Source organism: Diorhabda carinulata, chromosome X (genome assembly GCF_026250575.1).
Source record: "Diorhabda carinulata isolate Delta chromosome X, icDioCari1.1, whole genome shotgun sequence".
Lineage (NCBI taxonomy): Eukaryota > Metazoa > Arthropoda > Insecta > Coleoptera > Chrysomelidae > Diorhabda > Diorhabda carinulata.
The window spans coordinates 37181410-37193459 of record NC_079472.1 but is presented as its reverse complement, the minus strand read 5'-3'; the positions used below and the strand labels follow the sequence as shown (position 1 = coordinate 37193459).

At 32.4% G+C, this 12050-nt stretch overlaps 1 protein-coding gene across 1 annotated transcript in view; it reads right to left on the bottom strand.

The window, feature by feature from the left end:
• LOC130900399 (xaa-Pro aminopeptidase ApepP-like) overlaps positions 1–12050 on the bottom strand; it is a 126249-nt gene that overhangs the window by 17683 nt on the left and 96516 nt on the right. Inside the window, exons 2-3 of the mRNA XM_057810966.1 lie at positions 7632–7861; positions 4668–5079 (exon numbers count right to left, since the gene is read on the bottom strand). Of these exons, the coding sequence (XP_057666949.1) occupies positions 4668–5079; positions 7632–7861 (642 nt within the window). The remainder of the gene's footprint in view (positions 1–4667; positions 5080–7631; positions 7862–12050) is intronic.

The window sequence follows — 12050 nt, the reverse complement described above, 5'->3', positions numbered from 1 at the left end:
CTCCCGAAATCTAATCAAAAACCAATAATGTTCCAAAAATGCTGAAACTAACTGAAAACAAAAAATGGAACAAACTAAAATAATTAAAATTAGTGGGTTATTGTGTTCGAAAATATGAATCAAATGTTATTTCAGATCATGAGCTGAAGATAAGCAAAATAACTCGAAGCTATGTTTAGTAGAGTTGAGAAAAAATATGAAATATTCAAAATTTAAAACTGATCCCTAGTTCTATTACACCTGCGAGGCAGGGGTACCTCACGGTAATGTGCCAGGCTCTGTACTCTACTTTCTGCATACTTTTGATGATGATACCAAGAAAAACCTAATACGAAATTACAAACATCCATGGGTGAAATTAACAACAGGACCAATAAACAGTTGGATAGTGGAGTCCACGAAACCTCCGAGGAGTCTGGGGGGTTAAAAATGTTTTTAAATTAAATGGGCGTGTTTTGTCCCTTCAGAGAGTGCTATCTGTAGCTATCTACTACGTTATAAATACCAGTATTTAACCTTACAATCAGATTCTAGTTATATCTTATCGACATATAAATTACTAACAATACCCGTAGCGGCTTCGCCCGCGGTTTATTGAACCTCGCGTAATATACATGTACTTCAACAGGTGAAGATCGTAACAGAATTTTTGGTAAATATCACACCTATTGATGTTAGATTTTTTATTGACCCACAATAAACAATAGTAAAAGTAAATTAATAGTTAAATTCCTAATTCCTAGTAATTAGGAATTTAATTCGTATTTCAATTCGTAATTGTATAATTTCTAATTAATATTTCGAATGGAAAACAAATAAAGAACCATTTCCGATATTTCATGTATACCGCGGTGAGAGATATTTTTATAAAATTAAATTATTATGATTTTTGAAAACGATCTCCTTCACATTATGAAAAAATCGTAATCTATGCAGAATTGGCTGCGAAAAACGCTGGAAACCCAATTTCATATTTAATCCTTTTTAAAGAAATCAAAAAGAAATTTCCAAGAAAAAATCGCTTTGATATCTCATTTCGTCATAAAGAATTGCTAAATATATGGTTCCGTAATAAAAAATTTTTGTTGATCTCTGTGAACTTTTTTCAAGTCGAATTTCGAAAATCGTAGAAATTTGTACGGAGAATGTTTTAGTGCAAAAACGAAGTCGATATCTCAGTTAGCGGCAGAGAAAAACGAAAAAATCGAATTTGCAAACATACCCCTTTAAAATCGAAATTTGGCAAAATCCTTTCTTAGCGCGCCTCTACACACCGATACAAACATAACCTCAAAATTTCATGTATCTTTCTTCAATAGCCTTGGCTGGGCGTTAATGAGTGAATGAATCAGTCAGTCAGTCAGTCAGTCAGTCAGGACATCCTCTTTTATAGATATAGAAGATTTGATTTTTTTATAGAACATTACATATTAGTTTTTTTGGCTCTCAGTACCATTAAAATTCATTATACTAACAATGCAAAGTTTTTGGGAATTACACTCTTGAAAGTTCACGAGGAAGAATAAATTGTTTATACAAACTGTTTCTTTCATTATAAATGAAATATGAAAAGTCCCCTTCGATCCTACTTCTGCAAAAAATTTTATTAAAGGTCAAAAATACAAAATTAAGGTTTTTTCCATTTTTCTCGAAAACAGTAAGTATTATCGTGAAAGTAGGTCAGACAAAAGTTGTAGACCATAGAATTTTCTACAAAAATGGTCCAGTCACTTTTTCTCTTACGACTCACCATTCGTGAGATATAGCGGGTTTTAATCATTAGAAAATTCATATTTTACATAATATGCACACATTTCCGCACCACCTTTGAGGTAATGTACTTGGCGCATTTTTTTAACATGGTTTCCCATTAGGAATATTCCACTATCTATTGTAATAAAGAAAGTTTGATCAGATCGTATCCTATTAATTGAACGAATAGTAATATTGCTAATGATTAAAGTGGAATATATTGTTTTTTGTCATTATATAAGATGATTGTCTAATTCTACTTCGACAATTATTTCTTCGTCTTCGTTCTCTTCTTCTTTGTGTTCGTTGTTCTAAGAAAAGGGATGCATCAATATTTTCTTCATTAATATCATAAATATCTTCATCTGTTGTATTTGTTTCAATATTGGAGCAAGTCTGACCCCGACAATTGATGCATACTGGCGAACAAAACAATCCCACTTTTTGACAGCCACAATTTTTACTACAATCTGTCTTGCATGTACAAAAAATAGTAGCTCATTGCCTAGCCACACTTGAACACACATACGATACAAGTGTTGAAAGGCAGAAGCAGATGTTGGAGGCAGACAAGACAACTGTACTGTTTTATTGTACCATGCAGATTTTACAAACTTCAAATATCTATGGAATCAATTTTTTTTTGGGCACCATATATTGCAAGAAGAAAACGAATTCCATTTGTAACGATGTCGTTTGGAGAAGGGTCAATCTTTGTAAATACTTCTGCGCAATGAATTTACTCATTATGTTGCTGAAACAATTTAAATATTGATGTTTTACCTTTATTAAAAATTGCTGATGTAGTATCGCAACCAATTATTGCATGTAAAAATAAAATATGAGCTTGACATTTCGAAAATGCAGTCAGAGTTTGTGATGAATATATTGTTGATTGTACTTGAGCTTTTCCAGGTTATAAAAAGTAAATAATTTTATCATTTAAATTTTAAAATCTTCATTTTATGTATATAAGTTTTATTGTGTAACACAAACCAATAGTTTCTTATTTTCTTTTATATTTAACGTCCGGTGACGTATACAGGCTGCATTTTAGTGCATATTATGTAAAATATGAATTTTCTAATGATTAAAACCACAATATCTCAGGAATGGTGAGTCGTAAGAGAAAAAGTGACTGGACCATTTTTGTAGACAATTCTATGGTCAACAACTTTTGTCTGACCTACTTTCACGAGAAAAATGGAACTTTGTACTTTTGACCTTGAATAAAATTTTTTGCAGAAGTAGGATCGAAGGAGACTTTTGACATTTCATTTATAATGGTGTATTTAATGTCAATTTTCAGCTCTATGCGAATTTTGGCTAAATTATGACTTATTTTTGTCTATTTTGACTAGATTATGTATTAATAGAAGTAACATAAGGACCTCGATATAGAAATTGTTCAGAAGACAGTAATCAAATTCGCCAGAAGTCATGAACAACGGATACTACAACACGGGAAAGTTGCGGTTATCTAGCTCCTCGACAATGTGAGAATGATCAATAGGATTAAGCTGTTTGAGTTAGTGAGCTAGTTTGTTAAAAGCAGAATATTGTGCAAATATCTCGTAACACGTTAAAACTAGTGTTGCTAAAATTATTAAACAGTAAGGTATACTTATGACCTTAGAATTTTTTCATTTTTACCGTAATAGATACTTTAGATATTAGAAATTTTCTATCCTTTTGTTAGTAATTAAGTGATTACGTAAAAATATCGCAACTTAATTGCATTGAGTCGATGTCATTCAATACTAGTTTCTCTATACGTGTTTGTATTTGAATTATAGCTCTTACACTATCAATTGCATATTATAAAAACCCTTCCCGACAATTTTGTTTGATCGACTATAGAAGTAGATAACCTCATTTTACAAATTTATTGTGTGTATATCTTATGCGAGAAAGTATTCGTTAAAAGGCAATCGAATCATTATAAATTGGACGGCATTATACGCCGTTATTTAGACAGAAAAAAAATCATTATTATATCTCGTTAACTTGCATCAACTGAATATTAAATTATAAAACGTAAATAGACGAGTAAAATGTACCTGCTTATAATGAAGTTTGGTTTAAACAGGGTACCAGACGTGAGCAGAGTCCTTTTTGTACCCCATTCGTTTGTTTTCCTGGAAAACGAAATTTCAAAGCAAAAAGAATAATGGAAAAATAAAACAAAAGGAAAAAAATATTTCGATTGCAAAGTATTTTTATAAATGATAATGGTAGACAGAAACGTCTGAACTAGAGTGATCATTTGATTGAATTATGAAGGGTTGTAAAGAGGGTGATACCATATACTCATCTTCTTCTTTGATAACATGTTCAACGCAGTTTTTTCAAAGCTCTTGGCGATCTGCTGCAGAGCTTTCTTACGAGTTCGACAACCTCTTTACTCAGTTCTGGAGACTGATTACATTTTCGTAATTCTAATTTTACTTTTCCCTATATTAACAATATAGGGTTAAATTTGCAACAGTAAGGAGGTAGTCTGAGAAGAGTATGACCCTTTTCTTTGCACACAAATTTTCTCTAACTTTAAACATTTAATAACAATAAGCAATTCTTTATTTTTTGGTCCTTTTTTATGATCGCTGACAGGAATAGGGATATTTTTTTCAGGCAGAAATGCTAAAATTTGAGCTTTGTCACAACTATTATTTGGTATCTTTGCGTTTATGATTACTGATTGTGGTGGAATGTTCATTAAACCATTTTTCAAATAATTCTGCTGCCATATCTTCATGATAATCAGCTGCACAATTTTCAATTTTTTTAGCAGATATGAATAAAGCATTAGGCACGAAACCGTATTTATGAAATAATGATTATTCCTCGCATAACCGTCTTCTGCAATTGATATTGGAAGAACTATACATCGAATCGATCTAAGATTAAAAAAATACCTGTATACTCTTCATCCAACAGAAAAGCTTCTTTGTATCTTCTTTGTTGTCTTTCATTGCTGGGCCAAATAACATCGATTAAACTGACATTTAACGCGACTAACTCTATTTTTGTTTCTTTCAGTTCATGTCCAATGTAATTCCACATGTGTTGAGAGACCAATTTTGGATCAAGACCTAGTCTGGTTGCATTCGGAAACTCATTTTTCAGCCACTCAGACATAGTAGGTATATGTCGATGACCCTCACGAAAAAGCAGCCAGTTACAATCTATTTGTTCGTCTGCTTGAAGGTGGAATCGACCATCTGTCCATAACGCTGCTTTTTTTTGGGTCACTATTATATTTGCGTAACTTCCACTGAAACCAGATATGTACTGCCAACGTTTATCATATTCGTCTACATCTGTACTCTGCAATACAAACAAGTCTAGCGTAAATATCTTGAGTTTAATATCATATTTGAACAACTTAGAAAATATCACGAAAATTAGAAAAATTTAAAACAATGACGTTGGATCGATATTCAGCATAAGCTTGCGTTGAATTGAATTTTACGATCAATAGTTATCTATATTATAAAGTATGTAAGTAACATTTACTAGTAGAAAATGATTTTGCGCCCAAGATTTAATACAAACTAAATCAATGGTTATATGATATAAGTATGGTACATGTATTAAATGATTAGATTTTTTTGTAGGTTAACTAAGAAAAATCCATTTTTTTTGTAGATTACTTCTCTTCTTCTTCTTACGTTAGGACTAGGTTCTATATTTTCATCAAGGGTTCGCCAGAAGTAGTTGGGACCAGCTTTCAAACTACCTTATAGATGGTCGTCCAGGAGGTCGAGTTGTGTCTGGTTTCTTTTCCTTTGCAATTTTTGCTACCCGTTCATTTGGCATTCTGTCAACATGATCTCTCCATTCTCTTCTGCGGCTCCTTGCCCATCTTACTACATCCTGAATATCGCACATGTCCCTTATTTCTTCATTTCTCTTCCGATCGAGTAACATATGTCCTGTTATTGATATCAGAGTCCGCATTTCTGTTGTTCTTAGGAGCCGTTTAGTGGCTGTGTTCTCCGCCCTAGTTTCTATTGCATATGTCATGACCGGCCTTACGCAAGTTTTATATATTCTAATTTAAAATTTTGTGGTCTTATATTTATTTCGCCAAAATAAATATTCAGATTACGAATTACGTAAATAATCAAAATAGTACAGGCAAATTAGGCGATTTGGAGCTAAAACCTTAAATTAAATTGGGCGGCTTTGATTTCATAGATTCTGGGAGGTTTTGGAATCTGAATAAGTCTGGCAGCTCTTAACAAAATAACGGGCACGGACTGAATATTTTGGGACTTGAAATTCCAAAACATTTTGAAAAGCGATTAACTCGAACACTATGAGAAATTTAAAAAAACTGTCGTAACAAAAAATGTAGGGTACAAAATTATCTCCAAAGAAGTATGCCGGGTATTTGTTCCTAACCCCAAAATGTTTACCTTAAAATGGGTTTGTACACTCAAAAATGTTTTGAATCGGGAATAACTCGAAAAGCAATTCGAAAAAAAGTGCTGGAGCAAAAAATGCACAGCACCAAATTATCTACAGATTGGTTTTAAAGCATTTTTTGCCTAACCTCAAAATTTTCACCGTAAAATGGGTTCATGTACTCGAAAACTTTTTGAATCGCGAATAACTCGAAAACTACGTATGATTCGAAAGTCGAAAATTATGCTAACTTACCCGAGTAGAAATAGAGATCTGAACCATCATGATCCATTTTGATTTTTTGAAAACGAAGAACGGTTTTCGGCGGAGACTCAGAAATAGTGGCTTCAACAAAAAAATGACTTGAGACCTTTTTTGTAAAAAATTTTATGCTCTACATTTTTTATTCGGGCAGTGTTTTTCGAATTTCTCTTAGTTTTCGAGTTATTCGCGTTTCAAAATTTTTTTCAGTTAAAAGTTCAAAGATTTCGAAAACCTGAGAATCTAGAAAATAAATTTAATTTCAGGTTTAATTCTATTTTACCTGTACTATAAACTATTCGTGGCATACTTATAATCAAAGAAAGAGTAACATAATCTTGACAATTTTCGAGTGTCGGTTTCAAAAAAATTTCCAGCAAACTTTTTATCAAAAATATATTGTTATTTATTTGTTAATAAATTTTTTTAAGTCACCATTCAAACATGCTAGAGGTGGGGATTAATCGCAAGGAACCACTCACTTTGTATACCACAAGCTTTTCTAAATTTTCCATTGTATTTTTTCAAAATATTGATATTTATAAGCTGTTATTAATTAATTTGGGACACTCATCTAATCAAAGTGTTTCACTCCTCATCGCGCTTTTTCCTCCCACTATAAAAATTCGACCCAATGATAAAAGTTGGGTGTCTCGTCAAAACGAAGTTGTATATTAACTTTTAGCCTGTTATTAATCAGTGAAATCTCTTAATGTGGGCCCGTGGACCCAGGCTGTAAAAGTCGAAAATGGAATGTCGCTGGTCATCCTCAATTTATGCCTACCTAAACGATATATAATTGACGAAGCTCCCAAAAAATTATTGGAGTGTAAAAGTGACCGCCAAACTTTGGGTTAGAGTACTCTGAAATCCCAATTTTCTCTTCTTTATTTCATTTGCCAAAAGGGAACCTAGCTTACAACCCGTCGTCAAGAATAATCGATACCTTTTTGGTTTGAAATAAGTGATGTTTAAGTTCACTTGAAATTTTGCTTGACTCAATCAACAACAATCAACTATTGAAAAAGTTCAATACTACTTGGTACGAATCGTGTAACTAGCGCCCTCTATGAGAGTCAGACAGAAAAGCAAATTCATTGGATGTATCAACTTCCAAAACATAGTTGCTGCAAAATTGTAAAATGTTTTTTTCTTCAACTCTCTTTATACTGAATATGGAAGGCGTTAGGAAATTTTTTTTACTTTACCTGATGCTCATCGCTCGAAGTAATTAAATAAGCCTGAACTGCAGTAGTGGCTAAAATTAGTTCCGAATCCATTATTTTTCGTAATTCTATCAACCTGGCGGTGGAATTAACTCTGCGTTCGGGTTGTACGGGATGTCCGTGTTTTGAACAAGCTTTTCTAAGTTCCCCATTTCTACGAGCTTCTTCTAATTCTGAATAACTTTGTGATTTACACGACCAGAAGCCAGAGTCTGAAAAATAAACGAATTTTGAAAAATTTCGATTTATTATACACATTTGCGTGATTCATATTATGTTCGATTGCCAGGGTTGCCAACATTTTGTCAGCTAAATATAGTATTTTTCAAAATGAGCTCACATAGTAAATAAATACACTTCTAAAAAATAAAGTATTTTATAGAAGAAATTAAACATACTTCTTTATTTTCATGAAAACTATATTTTTTTATACTTCTTGCATTTTTTTACAATGTTTAGTAAAAAATAAATGTCGTAATGTTTTATTACAATCAATTTTTATATTAATAATTATAAATCAAAAGCTCATATTTCATTAACTAGATTCTGTTTCTCTATTTTCTTCTCGCCATTTCTGATTCATAACTGCGAAAATCCTTTCTGTAAGGACCAAATTAGCGGGAATAAAAAGTAAGAATTGAATAACTTTAAATAAATTAGTTAGTTATTTTCATTATTTTTTAAAATATACATACTGCTATTTTTGACTTGTAATTTTTTCAGTAAACTCTCTACAATCTTTTAGTTTTTTAGATATTTCAATCAACCTTGTTTCTGATTGTTCGTTTTGATGATCAATTTTTCTCGTAAATTTAAGATTTCTAATATTGTGTCAAACCATTAAAGGAAACCTCTCGTTTAGAATTGAAATTTTGTATTCTGAATAACCAATTGCTTTCACCAAAATTAAACCATTTATTAACATTATATTCATAACAAAAAAATAGTTACTTATGTAACGAGTGTATTGTAACTTTTCACACTACCATACACAACAATTTTTGACTACTAAACTATAGAGTGGGCTGTAAAGAATTGGCCCTTTGTCTCTATTTAAGCTACTCTTCTACCAACATCCAACACCCACAATCACACTGTCTGAAGCGCGGTTCGATAACCAAGTATGGTCTTCAGAGACTGAAGTTGACTTAAAACTTAATAATTTGACTTGCCTGTTTTATACTAAATTTTCTCACCAATAAACCTTCTCTCTCGAAAATTAATTCCAGCGGAAAGAAACTCCTAAGGAATTGATCCTTTGTCCCTATTTAAGCTACTCTTACATCTAGCAATTTCTATGCTCTCAAATGCATTCCACAATTTATTATTGGATATATTTTTTAACAATTTTACATTTTTAATATTTATGTCATGATTGTGACTGGCAGCGTGATCGCTAATACCTGATTTTCCGGTCCTTCCATATTTCAAATGAGCTAGGTGCTCTTTAAACCGTACAATAACGGATCTCTTAGTCTGCCCAATATACTTTCCATACAATCATCACAGCTTTTTTCATATATACCACTCTTTTCCAAATTTAGTATTTTATCTCTAGGATTGTTTTAATTAAAACAAGCGATCTTACTCAAAAAATACACCGAATCCCTCTACTTTCATTAATCGTCCCACAAACTAAATCTAGATATCAATGATCTAAATTCACTTCCTGAAATTAGAAATGCCATGGGAACCACCAAAGATACTATAAACTTTTTTCGAGAATCAGTTTTGATGAGGAAGTTGACCTGATATTTCCAGACTTTGCGAGAACAGGATGGAGTGAAAAACACAAAACCATCAGAGTTTTTAAAGAAAATCTTCCAGTAATTCTGGAAGCCTTACAAACATTATCTCAGGAAGGAAATAGTGCAACACGGAAAAGTTCCTTCCAACTGCATGCGGCTACTTCCAGAATATCTTTCATTCTCGGGATTATGTTAGGGGTAGCCAAATACTCGGCTTTGATGGAATCCGTTGTCAACGTACTCTGTAATCTGTAGTTTTGGACGTGGTCAAAGCCTTGGAATCCGTTAAAAGGATTTTACTTCTATTCAAAAAACTACGGTGAAAATCCAGGAAAAGTGACAGACGAAATTATAAAGAAAGCTGTTGTTGTTGCTGAGAAAGTGGGACTGAGGGAGGACATTACATCAATGCCGCGTATTACGAGGAAACAGCGTCATAGCAGCAATCATCCAGCATAAATCCCTTCAGAAAACTGGAAGAGGTCTTTAGTAATATCATACTTGGATTCAATTACCATCTCCCATGAAGAAAACACGTCATCATTTACATTATCTAAGTTACACCCGGCGCCGATGCAAAAGATGACAACTGAAAATCTGAAACAAACTTGTGAATCTATTACCCAGTTTTACGATTTATCGAACATAAAGAATGAAATCGAACTGTAGCAGTAATTGTAGTACGATAGGCTTAATCTACCAAATCTAACAGTTGTTGATGTCCTAAAAGAAAACAAATTCCTTCTTTCCCGAAAAGGAAAATTCCTTAAAAATTTTTATCGCTTTACCATGCACAACCTGTACAGTAGATCGATACTTTAGCAGCCTCAGAAGACTAAAAACATGGCAAAGAAGCACCATGCCAAAAGATTGCCTCAATGGTCTGGCCGTGATGAGTGTACACGGAGCTATAATAAATAAGAACCTAAATAATTTTAATGATAAAATGGTTGAAAGTTTTGCAAAAATTGAATATTATGTTTGTTAAAATAAATAATTATTACTATGTTTTAAAGCTTGATTTAGTTATTGTGCTGTCGAGGGCTTGTGAAATTTTATACATTGATATTGATATTAGAACCGTTCTTATTACGATCGTCATCGAGGCAAAGACTTCCAAAGTGTAACGCTTCATGCTCTCGACTGTACCGGGCGTTCATATTTTTTATCCTCCATAATATTGCCCCATTGCTCCCCCCTTTATTCATAAGCTGGCGACGCCCTTGCGTTCGACCAATCGCAATAGCTTTGAACAGAAATAGACTGGGGTACTTCTGCCTTGAATTCATTGATTTCTGAATTAACTTCTGTTAATTTTTAAAACATCTTTTTGTTATATTATATGAGTCGAATAATTCTAAAACTGTCAAGTACCTCGTACCAAATTTTGTCAAAGCCTTGCCCTTTATGAAAATGTGGCAATATTCAATCTCTTTTGTTCTTATATTATGATAATTAATTTAGCGACATTTGTTCAACTGAGCCCTGCAAAAGCACAATAATAAGATGGGTCATCGACCGCTGTTGTGGATAATATGGCCATTGAGTATAATTGACAGTTTTTTATATATAAAATGAACATTCTCTTAACGTTAAAACAGCCCTTAATCAATTCGTTTTATCCAGAATAATTTTAAAATTTGCATTATCATATCAATAAATGAAGTTTTAGGCGGATCATGGACGTAATAACTTCCTGAATTTCCGTCTAAGTTGGTTTGGTATTTCATCTTTTGTAGTCTCTTCTTCTTCTTCAACAATGTCGAACGAGTCACTATGAAGATCTTAATATTTAATTTGTAGACATTTATTGATAGGAATTAGATGTTTATGTTTATAATCTTAGAATTTATGCTTCTTGATTGCGTACAGGTGCAATTTTTTATGCTGAAATTTTCTAATAGTGATAAATAAAATTAACCTTTTGTAACCAATTTCTTTTGTGACCTTTTAGTAGGTATAAATAAATAAATATTTGGTCAATCGAAATTCCGATAAAGATCGGAGCTGAAGTAATTCGGTCCGACATTGAACTACTTTTGACAGGAGAATATAAACGGGAGGTAGGTAAAACTGTGTTGAAGTATTGAAATTAAGGTTCTGGTTTTTGAATTGTGAAAAGAAGGTTGTATATGTCGTATTTGCTTTCTACGAAATATATGGCTACGCAAATAAATAATACAACCATTAAAGGTATAAACTTTTTTCAAAATATGATCAACAATTTTATTTCAGTTTTAGCAAACTATTCTATGGAATAATTTTAATAGTTTTGTTTTATTTTTTATAAGAAAATCTTATTACTTAATTTCGTGTTTAATTTTTTTTACTAAGCTGGAATTACTCGAACTGAATTACTCCTACTGAATACACCGTTTACACCACCACTACACCAACACTCAAATTACACTGCCTGAAGCGCGTTTCAATAACAAAGTTGTCGTCTTCAGCGACTCATGAGTCACTTTGAACAGCATATGGATGATATGTGATATGAAAAAGGCAAATGTAGGAGATTTCATTTTAAAACTTGTCCAGTCACCATGTCCTGTAACATTGTTTAATTTATTTACCACTTAACATAGGAATATTTAATGACAAAAGAGCTTTTATTGAAGATTTAGCTGTATCTATACAATAAATATGATAAGGG